This window comes from Corvus cornix, chromosome 12 (genome assembly GCF_000738735.6).
Source record: "Corvus cornix cornix isolate S_Up_H32 chromosome 12, ASM73873v5, whole genome shotgun sequence".
NCBI lineage: Eukaryota > Metazoa > Chordata > Aves > Passeriformes > Corvidae > Corvus > Corvus cornix.
Window position 1 is genome coordinate 1,062,053 of NC_046342.1, and position 20,757 is coordinate 1,082,809.

Below are 20,757 nucleotides of genomic sequence, written 5' to 3' on the forward strand. Positions count from 1 at the left end.
AAATGAATTGGAAGTACAAGCTGTATGTGCGCTAATTTACAGCGACAAAGTTTGCATTCATTACAGTAATGAGCACTGCATAAAGCATATAATCAACACTCCCTGCAGATGTCAAGAGGAATCCAGAGGCAGGAAGGAAATACGTATACATGCCACAGTTGATCATAAACATCATAAACTTCCAGCCCCAAGAAAACACAAAGCAAGAGACAGTCCTTTTTCTCCCTACTAGTCCTCAGGGGTGTTTGGGTGTATCTCTCAAGTTCTTGAACTAATGAGCTTAGACAGGCTTTCAATCATGGGATAAATATTACAAGTGCTCTAAATATTTTTATTTAGAAAGTGAAGAAAGCACAACTGTTTCACTTCCTTCCCAGAAGAAGACAAAAGCTACAAATGTGATTACTGAGTTGGTAACTGGAACTAACTAATTAAATCCTTCTATGCAGAGGAAGATGTCTCTTGAACGTCACAACATAAGTTAAAAGCAAGTAACTGAAGAAAAATGCCAGTTTAATAAATCATCATCTGAAATAAAGCTAAAATACCAGAAAACCCCAACCACTGTCTGTGAAATCACAGCAAGGTGGGCAACAGTGAAATGGTACCTGTTCTGTGAAATGAAACACAAACCACCTCCTGAAGGGATGGAAGAAGGTTGGTGGTGGTTTGCTTGATTCCATGGCCACGTGCAGCAGTAAGAACAACACACCAGAGGATGTGCACCAACGTTACTGCGAGTGAGAGTTCTCCAGACACCTACACTGGGAGCAGCTCTTACCTTCTGGCAGCCTGGGGTTAGCGTGGATGGAGTTGGGGTCCCCGTCCTCCTCGGGATGGTAACGATACAGCGTCTGGGACTGCTTTGGGGAGGACTGGCTACGGTCTTCCTTGAGAGCAACAGGCGGAGAGGTTGTTGCACTGAACTTCACCTTGGGGAAATCATTCCCCTCGAGGGTTTCATGGGATGATCTTGCCCAGCTCGGCTCTGTAAAGTTCACCTCTTTCAAGTCCTGATACATGCTGTTCTCTGGCTCTTCCTTCCTGGCATGCTTTTTCGTTTTGGAGTGGGGGGCTCTTTCTTGCTCGTGCCTCTCTTTGTTCCCTTTTGGTCTCCTTTCCAGCTCCTCCAGGCGCTGGGGTGTCTCGGTGGTGGCCGTGGTGTGCTGCGGAGGAGCCCTGGTGGTGGCTGGTGCCTCCTTGCGTGTCACCTGCTGGAGGGAGGCCGCCGTGGTGCGGGGCAGCCTCCTCCTCTCGCTGCGCTCCGTGGCACTGCGGACCTCGGAGGGGCCCCTGGGCAGCGCGGTGGTGCCGGGCACGGCCGTGCCCTCGGTGTAGGCGTCAGCCAGGGCCAGCGCCGAGGGAGCCATGCTGGACGCGAGGTAGTCATAGTCCTCACCCTGCTCCTGGCTGAGGCTCTCGTGCTCCACGGACGAGTAACTCCGGTACTTTTTTGGAGACTCCACCTGGGTGTTGTCTCCTTCGGAGGCCTCCTGGTCGTAGCTGTAGGGATCGTCGTAGTGCCTCTCGGGCTCGCCGTCCTCGGCGTCCCCCGGGCTGGCCGTGTTCAAGGCGAACGTGTCACAGTCTGGCAGCTGGTAGCACATCAGCTCCCCGCCGGCGTTGGGGCAGTGGCACACCTTGCAGGGGGGCATGTGGAAGGTGTGCCCCGCCACGTACTTGTGGCCCTCGTGCAGGCAGCCGATGCGGCCACACTGGGGACACCCGTCCGCCGGCATCACCGCGTCGATGCAGTTCGGGGGCAGCTCCGGGCACAGCATGAACTGGCAGCTGATCTTGCCCCCTCCCTTGGGGCACGAGCACTCCGTGCTGCCAAAGTCCACGAAGTAGGACTGTCCCTCGGGCACCTTGCCGTTGACGAAGCCCACGTTGACGCAGTCGTAGTACTGGTAGCCCTCGCAGGTGCAGCCGTGCTGCAGGCACGTGGCGCAGCACTCGCCGGCCTCCAGCACGTCCTCGATGCAGTTCTCCAGGGGCTGGCACTCGGCGCCCGTGCAGTCCCTCTGCGCCCGGCAGCTGCCCGAGCACAGCAGCACCAGGAGCAGGGCATTCCAAGGGCTCTGCTGCCAGCTCCGGGCCCTGGCCATCGTCCTCCCGAAGGAACACGGCTCCGGTCCAACCTCGCACGTTCAACCTTGGCTGCTTTCCTAGAAGGCTGGGGGTTCAGCTCCGAATCTGCAGTGGTTTCCTGAGTTACCTTTTCTCATAGATCCTAGAGTTATGAAAGAAAACTCTGTTACAAAGACTACACTCAGCACATATCCTGTTAAACATTAGAGGTCTTTAAAAGTTGGGACAACATCCAACATCTGGAAACCTAAGGACAAAAATTAATCATAATGTCTTCCAAGCATTATAGGCACTAAGTTTGGAGTTGGATGCTTCCCCCACCCCTATTTTGAAAAAGAAAGGAAGAAAGAAATGGTTGTGACTGCTCTGTTTTGAATCTGTTGACAAAACATATATATTTCAATAAAAAGAAGGCCCTTCCTTATACTTCAATGCCTTTTTGTTAGTCTTTCCACCTATAAAGATTTTTTGGCAGAGAATAAGTAAATACACAGTTCTTCCTCTGCAGATATGAGCTTAAGATAATTATTCTTTATGTTTTAATTACAAAGACTCAAATCTTAAGGAATTTTTATAGACAAAACTTAGCCTTGGGACGTGAGAATTTGTCTGTACACATGTTAACTCAAAATACGCATTTTTTCCTGCCTCCTTCCCCCACTGAGCAATCTTTTGCACTTCAGTCTTCAGCATTAGCAGTTATTTCTTTGCTCCAGCAGTGCTAAAATAGAACTTCTTTGTGTATTGCGGTTACTTTGTGGTTACACATCGCATTAACTATCCTGTAATACATATTGAGGGCTGGATCCTCCGCTCACAGAGGCTGGCACAGCTCCACAGCAGGACTGTGGTGCACAGAGGGATCAACTCCAGATTCACTGAGGACATTTACAACAACCGAGGATGTGCCACCACTGGCAACCACTTCTTTTAGTTTTGACAACCCCAGCAGCACTCTTTAGTGCATTACTACAGTATGAACACACAATATACATATATACATACGTGCATTGGCATAGTAACACTTCGTTAAAATGCCCTGAAGAAGAGAAAATGGTCTTCTTTTTAATTACTAAGCCCTTTGAGCGTGGAAAAGTTCAAGGGTTAATCAGCCGTTGTCCTTTCTATCAAAATTACCATCAAAAAGCTACATAATTAACATGGAAAACCACTTACAACAGGAAAACAATTTGCCTATAGAATTTTACAGAACCAGCAATCTGATTATTTTCCCAGGACCCCTCCCATCATAAAAAACCCCAACAACCCTAAAACACTTATCTAGGGGGTAAAATACAGTCACATCACCCAGAACAATAAACCACACACGCAACAGGAATTGTGCCAGAAAACCCATTCAGAAAGATTACTTCTCCCATTCAGAGGGGGCTTCCACCACGCCTGCTCAGTCGCTCTGGCAAGCGGCCAGGCCGTGGGAAAAGCGTGCCTGTTCCGATAAGATACGGACTAACTGTGCTCAGAATTTCCACAGTTCTGCCCTGGAATCCCAATTCCTTCAGGACGTTGTGCAGAGATAGAATTCTTACAAACGTAGGCTTCCTACTGCTAATTTGAGTGTATTAGCTGAGTGTGCTAAAGGAGAGTGTTTGAAGGAAAAACAAAATTGTCAGAAAATGCAATAGAGTGGCTTGGAAGAATCTCACTTTTTCAGAACTGCTCTCAAAACCAGGCTATTTCTCATGAAAGAGAATTTTCAATATGTGGTGCTGAAATTAATTCTTCAGAATGCAGCCTGGGAATTAATAATTTATCCTGCTTTCAGCAGCTTTTCCAGGTAATCCAAATTTGTAATTGTTACATTACTTTAGCTGGGAGATAATGACGGGGAGGACAACTACAGATACCTTCTGTAAGGGTCTCACAGCAGGATTTCACCACATCCCCTCCCATGGTACCTCCTGGCTTTAATGCTTCAGTGCATGTGTGTCCCCTGGGTAAAGCCCACGGGGAGGCAGCTGAGCTCCCTTTTCCACATCAGGCTTCCCAGAGAGCCCCAGCACCCCAGGGGCCACCTGGGTGCCAGAGGCACAGGTCTGGCAGCCTCGGTGTGCACCAAGCAGGGCCCAGCATCACCTGTGGGACAGGGAAGGGATGAGCTCGTGTGTGTCACCCCTGAGCCCAGCCAGCCTGTGCTGCCCTGCTGGGGCACAGCTCCAGGGAAGGGGCCCGAGGCAGCGGGACAGCCCAGGAGCAGTGGCTGGCTGCCCTGCTCAGGCATTCAGGTTCCCCAAAACTCCGCAGGCACAAATTCCAGCTCCCAACAAGAAACTCCACTGACCCCTATGCTGAAGCAAGAGGCAGAGAGTCAGTGATATCTTACAGGTTCAAGGACAGCTGAGGGTTTATCACAGGACAGTCCCGCTCTTGTGAAAGGAGCTGCTCGGTGGCCCTCCCCTGTGCTGTCACCTCCTGCCCCCCTCACCCACACCCCTTTCCATCCAAGGGTTTGTTTGCTTGTCCAGGTCACCGCCAGTTCTTCCTCTGTTCCCATCCTTGCTCCCTTGCCTCTCGCCCACAGAGAGCCCAGAGAGCTCATGGCCAGCCCTGTCCCTGCCTCTCACACCTTCTGCTCCCTGCCCTGCTCAGTCCCCCTGTGCCTTTCTCTTCCCGCCATTTCCACATTCCTCGACATCTGGGTTTTCAAGCTGAACTGATAAGGCTGAAATCCTTATAAACCCTTCCTCCATGAATGACACCACAACCTTCCCTTTCCTCAGGCTCACCTTCCTTCATCAGAGGCTCCTTGTTTCTGGTGTAATGACTCCAACAAAAGTATCTTTTTATTCCTTTAACCCACTGGGTTTCCCTGTGCTTTCTCCATCTGTTCCCCACACCCATCACTCCCCCCAACCCATAAACTCGCATATCAAAGAAACAGCCTCTGCTTTAGGCACAGAGAAAACCATCTCTGAGTGAAGCACAGACACGGCTGCTGAGCCCCACCGAGCCCCCATCCCTGCAAGCCGAGAGTTGTGCTCCTGCCAGCCCCCGCAGCTGATGTGCCCCGCCTCTGGATCCGTGCCCTTCCCCAACACTGCAACAGTGCTCTGGAGACAGCAGCACATTACTCGGGAACGGCATCAAAAGCTGGAGCTGTAAATAAAGGTGTCTGAACCAAGAGGGTAAAAGAAATACACTGTCTCTGTAGGACAGGGGAGTTCAATACAGCAGATGTTATTGCAAGGATTTGTTTCCATTAACTATTTTAATGCTTCCCTCAATGTCCTTTTACACAACTGGGGCAATACACAAGGGCTGCACTAAAATGAGAATTGGTTCTTTGTACTCTCCCCAGTGCCCTTCACCCACCCTTACCAACGTCACTGACTTTTGCTGTTCGTTGGGTGACAAATTAAGCCCTGCATGCCTCAAATAGACGTCTTTCAAAGGCTCTGTTGAAAGCTTTACAGAGCTCTACAGCAAGGCAATCACGTGCCACCCGTGCCAGCCCTCATGCACTGCTTCATGGCCCAGGAGAACTCCATTCATGTCCATTGTGGAATTTCCTAACCTGAATATCCCGCTCTCCTTTGGTTCAAGGGCCAACCGTGTTGGCTTTACTGGGTTTTACTGGGCCATTATTTAAGAAGTTGTTGCTATTCCTGTGCTCAAAACACCTCCTGAGCAAGCAGGAGTGCCCATGCAAGGGAGGGACAATGCTCTGGACTGGGACTGAGTGCCTCAAACTCTACCCAAGCAAAAGTGTGAGGTAAACCAGCAGTGAACAGCAGATGGTCAGACCACTGTCGTTCCTTATGTCCCGATCCCTTCTTCAAAAAGTATTCCTAGGAAAGGCAAAGTAAAGACACCTTATGGAAAACCAGCTTTAAAAAGAGTCCCAATAAGAATGAGCTGCAGGCACACATTTTCATGGAAAAGGAAAGCAGATGAACCCAGTATCTGTGTGATGGGACATCCAAGGCTAACAGCAGCAGCCATCAAAATTATAACTAGTCCTGGCTGAAAAACATCATAGTCCTGTCTCCTGGCAGAGGAATAAAACAAGATTTCAAGATGCTTATTTCAATTCAGTTTGGGGCCAAAAAGTTATAAATTCTGACATTTTTGCAAAACAATATACTCCAAGTGATTTACTTCAATCAAAGCCATAACATAAAACCAAAAGGAAGAATGTTGACTTGATTAAAATTGTTCAGTCGTATTACTCGAAAATGTTGATGAAACCAGTGTGTTCCCACAGAAGATCTAGACATTTTAAATGTGCAACTTCTTGAAATTAAGAGGAGCATTTTATTGGGAGATTCTTTTTCCAGATGGTTTCATTTCAGTGCTGAACCAGAAAGCTTATTCTAGGTAGGCAGAGGTGACAGGAGGCACTCTCCTTCAAAGGTTTCACACAACACAACCTCTCTGTGTGAGGGTTGCCCCAGAGACATGCAGAAGGTGTGCACATGTGGGGGAGATGCCACGGGAGCAACGGCATTCTGTCAAATGCTCACTGAACAAAAAGAGGCAGCCATTGATAAATGAAGAGCAGAAAAGAGAATAAATCCAGTGCACTGCAGGAGAACCCACTGACTTCCACCTTTGAAGATGTACCTGTGATTTCACCAGGTGCAGATCCCTGTGAAGAGGTTTAGATGGAACAGTTCTTTTCTCTGTCCCACCTCTCAGTCCCTCACTGAACTGCCATTTTTGAGGATGACAATAACAGAAACGCTGGCTTGATCTGTATCTTCTACTTTGGAAGAGTGAGCAGGGCCAGATGCCAGCCTGGTGTAACTGGGGGCAGCCCCTGAGCTTGCCCATGAATCCACACCCAAGTTTCAGACACACAAAGAAACAAGCTGGGGGGAAGCCAGTGCAGGGCTGGCACTCGCCACCCGTGCACAGAGCAAGTTCATCAGCCCACAGAGCTGCCATGAACGATTCTCCTGGTTTCCCAGTGCCAGCCAGCTGAAACTGGCCCTCCAGGTTCGAGCTGTACACGACCTGGGACCGAACACAGCCCTGCTCTGTGCTGGTGAATCTTTCGGTGATGTTGAATCTCTTCTCACAGTGGCGAAAGCCCCGCAGAGAGCAGGGCAGTAGGCAGAAGCACATGAGCACACGCATCCCGAAGAGCAGGGGGAATGCATCTCCCCAGTCCGTGCATTTTCACACCTCTCCCAGCCAGAGCTCTGGGCTGCTGCCGCTGCCAGCAGCTCCTCACTGCCTGCGGTCACAGTTTAGACTGCGGGAGGAAGAAGGGAGGGGACGGAAGGAAATAACAATTTAAAAACAATCCCTTTTAAATGCAAGAGAAAATGGAAATTTGTGAGAGTATTTGAATCCTGTATGAAAACCAGGAAAAAACCCCTTAAGCCCAGTAACTCCTGACTAGGCTGTGCCAGCCCGTGGATTAGATCTTCCTTTCACACCCTCTCAATCCGGAAATTTGTGATCTCACCAGGCACTGGAAGGGCTTGCTGCTGGCAGGGCTTGCTGCTCTCCTCGCAGAGGGAACTGCACTGCTGTTCACCGGGAGGATGAATGGAAAGGGAGAAGCGTTTCCTTCGCTGCTCCTATGCACCATTCAGTGCCCAGGGCCCATCATCTCTGCCTGCTCATTGATGGACTCGGAGCTGAACCCTTCCCATTCGGGGCACCTGCGTTGGGCAGAAGGAGCAGAGGGGTAGGATAAACCCCAAGCTAAATCCCAATCACACGAGCTGCTTTTTGTTATCCAAAGTAAAGCGCTCCGGAGTTGTCAACACTCTGGTTCTTGGCTAAACAAGCCCGTGTTCAGGGGTCATATCTTTTGCAGGCAGTTTTCCTCAGCTTTATTTTCAATAAGAAATCAGTTATCATTAACCCCCTTTTAATGGAAAAGCTTTTAAAAATGGACATTTGGGAGTCTGGAGGATTTTTACTTAATTCAGCAGCGAACTCGAGAGCGGGACAAACAAGAAGTGAGCAGGATGGGATCAAAACTCATGCAGTCTCCCAAGAGCCACTCCGATAAGAACTCCCTTCCCAGCAGAAGCGCCCCCGGGCAGAGATGCTCCAGAAGCTTTCCAGGACATTCCCCACGCTCAAATCCAAACAGGAACCTGACACGCTGCAGTAATGGAAAAGCATCACCCAAGGTATTTCAGCTCAAGTAGCCAAGCATTAACAGAAGTGACCAGGCAGCTCTGGGACTTATTTTTCAGAATGTGCAGCGTTTGAAGGCGTTTTTGAAGTCCTGGAGAGTGAAGGCAGCCTTTTTCCAAGGGAATGACAGAGCTGGGGAGGGGAGAATCATGTCTTAGGTCTGGTGTGCCAGTGCTCCCCTTCACCCCAGCCCAGCCCAAAACAACAGGGCAGGTACTTGGATTCCAGAGGAGTGAAATTCTGTGTCATTGGGAGTCGCCGGTGCAGCAGATCCAAAGTGACTCAGTGGGAGCACAGCAGCTGGCGAGGAGCTGGAGAAGAAGGGCTCACATGGGACACAGAGAGCTCAGCACGGCGCTGTGCAGGGACCAGAGCAGCAGGGCTGGGCCCAGTACTCTGCCAAGGGGTCCCTGACAAACTGACCAGGGCCGGGTTCCTCTCCGGACAATGCACAGGAGGCTCCTGGCAGCTGGGCCGGGGTCACAGCTCTGCTGCAGAAGGAGCCAAACTCTTACACTGCAGTGAAAATAAACGTGTTTGCTATTGATGCACTTTTTTTTCCTCTTCTTTTTACATCACCAAGTTTCAGGTGACTATATATACTCCTCAAAAACACAATTAAATAATCCAGCTATTTCCACACCAGCCAAAGAAATCTGGGGAAAGATTAAAGCAAACTCAGCAACAGCCACTCAAAAATGTTTCCCAAGGCACAGCCAACAAAAACTTGTCAAAGCTCATAAGTTATGAACTAATTTGCACAGAGAGAGCTCTTTTGGCAGCAGGCAGGTCCCTGAGCTCCACAGCACCTTGAGCAGCCGGACACATGTGGAGACAGCCTCAAGATGGGGCAGCACAGCTCCCAGGAGCCCTGCCCAGGAGCCGGCACCAGCCATGGGCTCTGGGCTCAGGTGAGCACTGTCAGTACTGGAGGCTGCTCTGATCAGTGAAAGAAAGAATTTTTTCTCATTTTTTTCAAGAGCTGCGCTCCTCTCTTCCCTTTCAGGAGGAACAAATCCCTAGTTTCCATGAGTTCCCCATTATTTAGAGATTCACCATTTCCCACCAAAAGTAACTCAAGCACAGCGCACCCCTGCACAATCTCATAACTGTGCCCCTCAAATATATCCTTTCAAGGATTAGATTTCTCTCTCTCTCTCTGCTTCCGTTCTCTAATCTTCCTCCAGGATGCTCCAGCCCCCTGCCCCTTCCCACTGTTTCACAGAGCTCCCATTTGCAGGGCTGCTGCAGCCTCAGGGACAGTGGCATGCAAAACCTGAGATGGCATTCCCACTTCCTCTGTGATCCCCTCTCCCCATTTCTTCTTTCCTCCATGAAAGAACTCTGGTGCTACTTAGAACTCTCTGTAAGCAGCAGATTTAAGTTTTGGGTTTGTTTCTTTTTCTTAATCCAGTCTTCTATTATGCACTTTGAGCCCGGCTGCCCTGAGCAGTGACAGCAACACAGACCTTCTGTTGGGAAAGGTGCTGTTGGTTGGAACATCTGGGCACTCCCTACCTATTTCAAGCAGCTCTTTCGGAGCAGTTCAAACTAAGAATTTCCCCACCCCCATCTAAAATATAAATTAGGCAAAAGAAAGCCTACTATTTCACTGACAGCTTAGCAAGTGGCCTTTCCTGCCCTGTGCGCTGCCATGTGGCAATTTGGAAATAATTAACAACAGTTTTCATACAGGGAAGGCTGAAGGGAGCTGCCAGGCAGCTTTTGACAGTGTACCTGAGAGGCAGCACTGCTCCCAGCCAGAGGAGCAGTGCTTCCTTCCTCCATCGCCTGAGCTTCAGCCTCAGGACTGAAGAACTGGATTTGAGACTCCAGAGTAACTCACAGGGGTTTGCTTCAGCCTGTCAACTAATTCCAAACCAGTGTCAAAACAAAATGTCAATACAGTAAGTTTGTAGCAAATAATTTTTCAGTAATTGCGTCCTGACTTTGTGTCACTATCATGATTCCTGGTGAAAGTCTCGCCGTTGGTGTGAAGAGAGGAACACGTACAGTAGTGAACATTTTATAGTATCCTGCTAACTTGGTTCCCAGTTTCTCCACGACAGCTCTGTCCATGTATCTCTTCTGACCCACACCACACACAGCTGCTGCCTACAGTCAGGATTTCTCCAGAAGGAGATTGTGAATCTTGACACATGCCACTCAAAAGGCACAGTGGTTTCTCACAATGTAGCAGTCCCACAAGGACCCAAGATCAAACTCTTTTGCTCCGTGACTCAACAGCATCCAGATCTGTCCCTCAAGAGAATAAATGTGCTCTCAGCAACCAATTGTAGCAACAAACCAATTCCTTTAGCCAAGCTCTGCTCCACAGCTGAGAAAATACATCTTGTGCTGCCCCAGCTGCACAGGCACCTAGCGAGGCTGTGTGACAGCAGGTGAACTCTGCACACCCACTCCTGCCTGTGCTCTGCCCCAACATAAACAACAGGACACCCCTGTCTTGGTTTCACAGACAGACAGCATTCTCTGTGCTATTCCTCAGGGGAAATGCTGGGGGGAGACTGGAGAAGGAAGACTCAACTTCCTGTAGCTAAAATGCTGGCTTGAAGTTATCCATCACTTGGGCTATCACTTCTTTCAGGTTTCTGAGGCATCACTGCTCTCATTTTCACCTCCATCTCTCACTTCAAGGGAATATTTGTCTTGAGTCACTGGGATTGCATTTTCTCGGTTACAGTAAGTGTTCCCAGAATTTGTCATTTACAAAATTTTCAGCCCACCATGCAGTCCTGAGCACATTATTACTGCTGGCATAATCCCAGTCCTGCTCTTGACTGTGACCCTGAGAGTTTGCTGTGCTCTAATCCGGGCAGAGTGAGAGGAAGGAACAAGAAGGAACAGTGCAAGAAGAAACAACTGTCCTGACCACTCCTTCTGCCTCTAAGACCTACCTGAGGTAAGCCTGAACAAAAATCTTTTGAGCTTCACTGCAGGGCAGGCTGCACAGAACCTCTCCTGCCAGAGCCAGTCTGTGCCTGAACCTGAACAGCAGATCCATGGACACGTCCATGGTGTGGGATGCATCTCCCAACAGGAAAAGGAACCAGGATCACGAACAGTCATCTCCTTTGCTCTGCTGCTGCTCAGCCTCTCTTCCTCATACCCAGCCCTAGGGTTTTCTACAAGCCATGAAGGAGACAGGATTTAAAAACCAGCTCCAAAAAAACAGGCTGGGTTAAGGATCCAGCCTTGCAACTCTGCACTGAAAAATGCCCAGTTAATTAATCTGGTTGAGCATCTGCCCCTGTATCCTTGGTCTGAAGAAAAGGAACTCAGATTTCTTTCAGCACTCATGCATGTACCTTCTCTCCCTCCATGGAGTGCAGACAAGAGCATATCTGGAGTATGGACTGGATGTACCACAAGGCATATTACCAATTATAAATTAATAAAATCCAGAAAAAGCAGCAGTGATCATTCCTTGGGAACAGTTTCCTCTCATATGATGACAAAAGAAAGCCTGTATCAGGGGTATTATATATACTAATTAAATTCTTTAGCTAAAGCAAAAAATTATTATTTTAATGGAGGAAAAACTAGAACACTTGGTTAAAATGTTCTCATAGAAATGTTAATTACCACAGGCATTAAACAAATGGAAATCAAAGCCTACCATTTGTTGAGCACTTTGAACAGTTTTAATGCAAAAAATGTGCTGGAAAGAAACCTTCAATTTTTCCTCATGAATGAAAGTAAATCCCTGTAAATGAAGCTGCATCTATCATGCTGCTAATCAGACAGCAGCCACAGATGTAATCCATCAATCCAAAGTGTTCCTGCACAAACTTTCCATAAAAGATACTGGAATTAATTTGGTTTGCTGGATACCAAACTGAAAAGGAAAGGAGCCTGCTCTGCTATTCCAGCTCAGAGCCCATCGTGCAGAGACAACGACAGTGCCAGGTGGAGCTAACACAAGCCCCACTTGCACCACCTCCCACCCTCCACCTCGGGTTTATCCTTCACAGACACCCAAAGGCTGTAAAGAATTGCCCAGGAGTGCAGAGTTGCTGCCTGACTCCCCGGTTTGGAGTCTGAACTGTGCTGTGCCTCACTGGGGGCCACGAGTCCTCAGGGTGATGGCACAGGGCAGGGTCCCACGCCCCCAGCACACACACACACACTGCCTGCGACCTTCTCCACCTGCTGTACCTGCCCCTGATGCTGCCCTGCTGGCTCAGGGAGATGCTGAGCTCCTGCAGCCTGGGGATGTGCCAGAGGGGATCAGATGGAGAGCAGTGGGAGCCCTATTTATCCTTCAGGAGATGCCAAGGCCAGGAATACCACCCCACTCACTGCAGACTGGAATCCAGAGATGTGTTCCAGAGGAGGTATCACAGCACATGTCTGGTTCACTTCTTCAGTGGTAAGACCTGTTCTCTTACAGGCAGTAAATTATCTAGAACCAAGCTGAAGTAGTTTTGAAGCGATTTAGAGGCCATTATAAAATGAAGTGGGTGGTTGCTACAAGCAAAATATCTAGTATTAATTCTTGCTGAAGATTTTCAACACAAACAGATAAAGAAACATGTAAATACACACATTTCTTGCAATCCCTGGCATCCTTTTGCTGTCTAAGGAAGGTGCACAACACTTCTGCCTGCAGTAGATCTGGAATCCTGGATCTTGACTTCCTTCCTTTGGTATAGACCAGATCCAAATTGTCCAAGGGGTAACCTTAATTTGCAGAATGATTTCCTGGAGACAAAAGCACTGTTTTTTCTGTTTCTGTGCAGAACCCCAAGCTGGCATACCCAGTGATAGTTTGCTGAGTGTCCAAATGCACTGAGACAGCTTCTGCCCTCAGATGCACGCGTGCAGTTCTTGTGTTCATAACAATTTGTGGTTCTGTACCATATTCACTCTACAAACCAGAACGAGATTAGAAAAGCAACTCTTGTTTATTTTGCAAATTATACATTACATTTTCTAATACCACAGAAAGTTACTGTGATCTGCTGGGTAAATGTGCAACCCATACTCTTGAATGTTTTAAGTTACTGATCATCACCAAATACAACTAAACCCATGACCACTTGCAACTACAGGTGGAACATTCAAAACAGAAATCCCAGCAATCCAGATGATACTGCATTAACAGAAAATGTTGACTGAGTAATTTTATATGTTACCTTATAGACATGCACATAATTTAAACAAGAATACTTCTTTTCCTTTAACATCATCTTGGTTTTGTTGAACACACTGACCAAACAGTAAATTCAATCTGATTTTTGTCACAGCAAACAATACACCACCTAAAGTGGTCTCTTGACTGGTATGGACAACTTGTTTGGTGTTGGCACATTAAAATACGTATTTATGTTTTGGTCAATGATCTTCTGGAAGGGAAGGAAACTACTTTATTTTCCAGCTGAGGAAATCCTGTAAGCGTAAAGGTAATTAATACAAGGGAAAATAAATAATTAGTACAACAGAAGAAGAATGAGATTGTAGTCCCTCCTTCCACATTAGCTACGCACAGTCCAGCCCATGACTGAGAAGGAAAATTAAGATGGAAAGTTACTAACATGAGAGATGAAATAAAGTCTCCCAAGAGCATAGAACATTTGGTATTTAAAACAATACAAGTAAAAGAAAAACCCCACCGAGGAAAGCAAAGGCAGTGCAATGGGAGGTATTTCCAGTCTCCCCTCCCTCCCCTGGCAGCGCTCCCAGGAGCACTGCCCCGAGCCCGGCTGAGCAGCAAGGGGCACCTGCAGAGAGCCTTCCTGGGGCACGGCCCTGCCTCACCCCGCCCTGACTGAAACACGCTGGCAGCCCAGCCAGACGTGCACTCCCAGCTGACTGAGCTGCAGGCTGGGACAGGCAAGGTTTTCCCTGGATTTCAGTAATATAAAGTACATGGAATTTGCAGGCTCCGTTCTAAAAGCGAGTGGCTGACACCACGGTCTTGGGGATCCAAACGACAAAGAGCAGGAACAGAACAAAGAGGTCTGTGAGTTTAAATTCTCAGAAGATCACAGGTGCAGTTTAACATCAGTTTTCTAGACGTCACCTCGCTGATGAGATTCTCTACAATCAGTGGAGGGGTGGGTAAGACTTCAGAGGGCCATTAATATCCCTTATAAACTGTTTGGGATTGATGGATTGTCCCTTCGCTGTGTGCTTTACCAGAGAATTCCAGACTGGTTTGGGCTGGAAAGGACCTTAAAAATCATCCAGAGCCTCCCCCTCCCATGGGCAGGGACACCTTCCTCTATCCCAGGCTGCTCCAAGCCTCATCCAGCCTGGCCTCTGACACTTCCAGGGATGGGAAGTCCACAACAATGCACCACACAGAGACTTTATATGATTAATTACCTTACTTTGGGGTAGATAAAGATGAAGAGCCTGTGATTTTCCACTATGCAAAGAACTCTATGGGCAATATAAACAAAATTTATAGAATTGTAAGAAGCACAAACAAACTGGTGCTTCCTTCACCAAATGTGGACCACAGTAGAGGCCAGGGAGGAGAAAGCAATCATTCCCTTGGAGGTCAACTGGAAGAATCCCATCAGAATCCTGAAAAAAATGGATTGGATGGATTCTATCAATCTAGCAGTTCCTGATCATCCATAAAAATGGAGAAGGAAAGTGGTGCAACTTCTCACAATTCTGCCAAGCCTCTGCTTCACTTACAAGACAAACTTCTATGAAGGGTGCAAGATGTGCATCCTGATGGAGATGTTCCTCTCAGTAACGTGGGGGTGGCCACATTATACATGGGCACGGTAAGGACTGTCAGGATCTGGGTTTTCATTGTTTCCATGCTCTTCTCAGAGAGCCAAAGCTCTATAAATCAATCAAGACAGGTCTTCAACGTGTGGAGGCACGATGAAGCCATTGGCCATCTACCCAATTATAGATGTAATGCACTCTTGCTGTACACAGGCCACTGTCAGTACATGCTGACCACCTCACATACTGACCACTGCCTCCTGAGGCCTGATAAATGTGATTTCCTCCTTGGGATGTTTCATCAAATGTTCACCTTTAAAATAATATTAAGCAGTACCTTTCCACATTACCTTCCAATCTGTACTGCCACCTCAGCCTAGAGGTATTGTTTTTCCTTCAGTAGAAGATTTTGAGTTGTTTGACTTTATCTTGTTTACTTTACACAAATGCTATTCCTTTCTTACAGATAGATATGATCTGTTGAAGACCTGGAACATTTTATCCCATAGCAAAACTCATTCAAAAGTACCATCTGTTCTTCCTGCAGGGGCACAGTAATGCCAGAAACTGTTTAACATTCCATAAATTAAGACCATATAATGGATAGCTCATTGTTAAAGTTAAGCAAGGAACTGTTTGGAACCTGATGACAGACATTTTGCTGGGGTTTTGCCTTAAAAATAGTATCCGATGTATTATTTTTGGTTTGCTTTAAAAACTTCACATTTGACATTAAACAGCAAAGGTGGGTCACAATGAAACCTTAACGTCTGGCTTTATCCCCACCTCCAGCAGGATCCTTTGTAATAACTTCAGGGAGAGGGAGGCTTGGAGTGGGCCACTGGGTTGTAACAAACTCACAGCAACACCACATTCTGTTCTCCTTTCCCCCCGTGTGTGTCTGTTGTATCTGCAGCATACACTTCCTAAGAGAACAGAATTCAATCTTCAAGTTTAAGAGCCATTAAAGCATGTCTTATTTTATAGATGTTACACTTTCTACACTCACACACAGCTCCACGCTCTGCCTTTCACTTACTGGAAAGGAACCCCAGCCAGAAATGAACTGCCATTTGCTATTCCTTTCTACAGCCCAAAGCTGAGACATTGAATCAATAAAAACGCTGGACATAAAGCCCTGCTATGTGTTTGTATGATCTGAGTCAACACTAAAACAGCCTTCACTTGCCATTCATACGAGAAAACCACAGAATAAAGAGGAGGGAAAAAAGAGATCTACAGCAAAAATCCCAAAACACGCACAAAAGATACCAATAGTGCTTAATTGGAAGAAAATGGCACTGTGGAATCGTGCCCCAAGAGTGGGACACAGTGGCCCCGTGCCCGGGATCTGCCGGGGCCAGGCAGCCCCTGGCGCTGTCACCCGCAGGCTGTGGGAGCTGGGCTCCAGCACATCCATGCAACTCCCGCTCCTTGGAGCAGGAACCCAGCCCGGACCATCCCTGGGACACAAACCAGCACACGGCACTCGCACGCTGCCAGGGGTAGCGGCAGTCAGCTCAGAACTCCGCTATTCCAGCCCAGAAAGTCGTCCTTTCAGACCCTGTTCCTAAGTGAATATAATTGCTACCATCTCTTTGGGAAGCTCTCACACTGCTATAATAAAACCCGCAGAAGCAAAGCACTTCTAGCCCAGCCATTCCTAATCCCAGAGACAATGCCTATATTTTTCCATCACATCAGATCCTGGATGGTGGGGGAAGGGCAGGAGTGTGAGGAGACGGGGAAATGCAACTTGAGAAGGGGTAAGTGTGTCAAAATCTAAATTACTGGGAGATATTTTGCAGCACAATCCTCCTTTATGCCTGTGCAGCTCGGTTCATATGGCTCACATTCAGCCTGTCACAGTGAATCATTGCTACTCCTTGACTTACATTAACGAAAACAAACCTAACTTTCGGTCCAGCCTGTGAGGTAAAACTTTGAATTCCCAGTCAAAAGGCCAGAAGTGGCATTAAAAATAATTGTTTTTGTAAGAAGCTCACTTTGAGGAGGAAACAGAAAAAAAGCCCGTGAAGATCTGACTAATAGCACAAACACATGTGTTGCTTATGGAGCATTTTGCAAAAAAAGCAAAAAGCTTTGTCCACGAGCAGCAAAGACCCAGCTTTAGCAGCCTTAACTAACAAAGCAAACCCGCCCCTCTCTACTTAAGTCTTTACACTGCATCAAATTGGAGATATTTAACAACAGCTTTAGAGCCCAAAGAACAGTTAAAAAGTAAATCTGGAAAACAAAGTACAAAAATCAAAGTGAAACCCAGCCAGATAAAATCTTTGCAACTAGCAGAACACAAGGCACGAAGCAAAGCCAGCACTCAAAGTTATTTTACGCTTCTCCCAGCAAATTTGCAACAAATGTCCAGTTAGGAAAGATTTCTGCTGACCTGTGTATGAGCAGCAATGCAGATGTGGCGAGTTCTCCTGTCACCTTTTGTTCCCAGCCATGTCAGCTGTGCTCTGCTCCAAGTGCTGCTCACACTCCCAAATCCCCTTTTCCAGCTCTATCTGAGGAACTGCCCAGATTTTGTAGTGTAATCTGAGCAGGGAAGTACCATGTGCCTATGATATGGTTAATTCACTTTTTACCCCCTGCAATGCTTAAGGAAGCTGCTTCACATTTCAAAGCTGAGCCTAGGGCTGCCTGACCCAGGTACAGCCAGGGCAGCGCTGGGGCTGCCTCCTCCACCCCAATGGGGCCCTAAAGTAGCTCATTTCCCCCTACCAGACCCCAGGGGGGATTCGGGGGGCTGCTGAGACCCTTGTCTCCTTTCCCCTGGGTGCCTGGTGCAGAGGGGACCGCAGCCCCAACACAGAGGGGCCAGCTCTCCTTGCTGAGGGCCACCACCATCCCCAGGGCCAAAGCCAAGGCTCTTCACCGAGACAGCTCTGGTGAGGCCCCTCAAGACCCAGCAAAGCCCTGGGCATCTGGTCTGGGATCTTTGGTGATGAAGTTGGGCTGGAAGAGTCCCATCCGTTCCTCTCCAGTGTTGCCATCAGCTAAGCTATTAACAAATCAAGCCTCTAAACTTTGTCACTTAACTCTTCTGTTAATATTCTTCTGTTGTTATTGATCTAGTTCTGGTTTGAATTTGCAGTTGTCATCACGCTTGACAAGAACACTACACTTGAGAGAAGAAGGAAAAGCCTCTTCTCCCCAAATTCTGCACAGGGAAGAGTTAAACCTGTTGTGAAGCTGCCAAAGACGAATGCACCAGAGAAGGTGCAGAGGAGAAAGAGGAAGAATGGTCCTGAAATGCTGTCACTCCTGCTCGTCCAGCCCCACATGCAGGTCCTCAATGCTGTGCACCAAACCCAGGTGGTAACAACCAGCACCAGCCTGGTACAGACGTTTCCTGAATGTTTGGTCTTGGAAAGGGTAAAGTGCACACTGACAATGGTTGTGCTATTCCCCAACTTTTGTGAAAGCAAATTCCACGTAATCCCAATGTCAACATTGTCAATGACCCTATCACTGCTAAATGGAGTCAAGGAGGCTGAGGGAGCCCCATTTGGCAAGGAGATGGGAGGTCTCTGTTACTTTTTCCCACAGCCCTGGGCAGATGAGGGGAGCAGATAGAGCTGCTTTTCATCAGCCAAGAGAGGGCCCCTAAAAGAGATTAAAGGGAAAGAAACAGTCAGGGATCTTGGAGAAGAAAAGATGCAAGACAAAAAGATGGTAGAAAACAGAAAACCTTTGGGGGAACTTTAACTCTTGGCTGGAAGGCAGCAAAGCAATTTCATGTAAGGAACCTGCTTTTTAAATTCCTGCCCTGGTATTTAACACCTACAAATACCTTGTGTGGGATTTCTAACAACTGCGTTCTGCATCTTTGAGCTTTCCTGCCTTCAAACGCTTGACCTTTATTCTAAAGCAAAGGTGAGAGGTCTGTCTTCCCTGTTGCATAATTCACTAAACCCAGTTATGTTTGAAATTAGCATGTGGGTAAGGTAAAACCTGGAATAATGTAATGGACTATTGCAGAGAAAAATATATATCCTTCAAGGATGAATTCAACATCTCAGCTCAGAAATTTGATCTTGATCGGTTATAATGACAATTGTTTACCAAAAAAAAGGAACAAAAAGGAAGTGAGGTGACCTCAAAGGTTAGGAATCATAGAATGGTTTGAGTTGGAAGAGACCTTAAAGCTCATTAAGTCCCACCCCTGCCATGGCAGGGACACCTTCCACCATCCCAGGCTGCTCCAAGCCCCAGTGTCCAGCCTGGCCTTGGGCACTGCCAGGGATCCAGGGGCAGCCACAGCTGCTCTGGGCACCCTGTGCCAGGGTCTCGCTGTAAGGAATCCACAACTTGCACCTCTGCCAGCCCCAGCAGCACCTCCACTGCACTCCAGCAGCACTCCGTGGTCCTCACCTCATCACTTTGGTAGTCCAGGTGCCCCATCCCTGACTCGTGTGGGTGACCCCGATTTCTGTGCCCCCCAAGCCCTCCAGGTGAGGCCAGGCAGGGGCTGCACAGCCAGGGCAGGGCACAGCTCCCTGCAGGGAGCCAGCTCTCTGCTGCTTAATTTCATTAGCCTGTAGAACAGGCTATAATTTGCTGAAATGATGATTAATCAAATCTTATTTTTCTCTAAGGCAGCTAATGGACAGCCAGTTAAGTGTCTCAGTAATTCTGAAATAACAAAGGAATACTCATGGAGCGACAAGCACCAGCTATTTAACAGCACAGCCTGGCAGTGGCAGCCAGCCTGCCTGGAAGGGCAGGAGGTGCTGACCACCAAGTCCTTTCACCCACATCATCCCAAAACCACCTTTTTTTTCTTCCCACTTCAGATCACCACCATCACCCCATCCTCCCTGCTTGCTCCCAGGCCTTTGTGCCCACTGGTGCGGAGGGCCAGGGAGCCCTCATGGGGCCAGGGGATGGGGTGCCCAGGGGCCAGGGGCCAGGGGATGGGGTGCCCAGGGGATGGGGTGCCCAGGGGATGGGGTGCCCAGAGGCCAGGGGATGGGGTGCCCAGGGGATGGGGTGCCCAGGGGATGGGGTGCCCAGAGGCCCCCCCAGCACCCCCCCACCAAGCTGGAGGAGCTGGGCACCCAGGGCCTGCCAGTTCCATCGGGCAGCCACCGCCTGTCTCGTGGCTCCGTTCACATCCTTTCCAGACTCCAAACAAATCCATGACTGATTTGTTTTGATCATATAAATCAGGGTAAGATTAAGAGGCATAAACACAACTTAGTGCAGTACCCAAAAAGCAAGGAATGACATTTTTTACAAGAATCCATAATCTTGTTTTTTGAAGTATTTCTTCAGTGGGAATTGTGTTGGAGCAAAGAATGCAAAACCTAGTAGCTTCCAAGAGGGGGTCATGTGAAATTACTCTATTTCAAGATTTTTCCAAATCACTAACATTTTGATTCTGAATGTATTTGTAAGAATATGCCAAAAAACATCAAACCAGTCAATTTTTTTTTTTTTTTTGCAGTTTGTAGCTGTCTCCTTTTTTTCCAGGTCTTAAAAAATGTTTTTGTAGAGAACTTATGTCATTTCTGTAGAAACTTCTGCAATCCAAAATGACATTGCATTTTTTTTCAAGTAAAAAGCAAGCCTCCCAATAAAGAACAAAGAACATCCTTTGTTTCAGACGAAGAATTTCAGGAGAAACCACAAAATGTTCAAGCAAAACATTAAACATTTGATTTTCCACCCATTTTGCCAACAGTCTAAGTTTTCCCATACTTCTAATATCAGTGTCAATAAGGAGGGGAGGAGACAGGAGGCAGGTCAGATGGATGACTACAACTTAAAAGCTGTTAATTAAATAAAGATGAAAACAGGGTATTTTGCAGA

At 47.7% G+C, this 20,757-nt stretch overlaps 1 protein-coding gene across 4 annotated transcripts in view; it reads right to left on the reverse strand.

The window, feature by feature from the left end:
- FBLN2 (fibulin 2) overlaps nt 1-20,757 on the reverse strand; it is a 93,968-nt gene that overhangs the window by 65,088 nt on the left and 8,123 nt on the right. For 3 of the 4 annotated variants that reach the window (XM_039558986.1, XM_039558987.1, XM_039558988.1), the window contains exon 2: nt 782-2,233. In XM_039558986.1, the coding sequence (XP_039414920.1) occupies nt 782-2,108 (1,327 nt within the window). In that variant the 5' untranslated portion in view covers nt 2,109-2,233. Of the gene's footprint in view, nt 1-781; nt 2,234-17,326; nt 17,439-20,757 lie in introns of those variants that run through there. The other variant, XM_039558985.1, reaches the window with a different exon arrangement.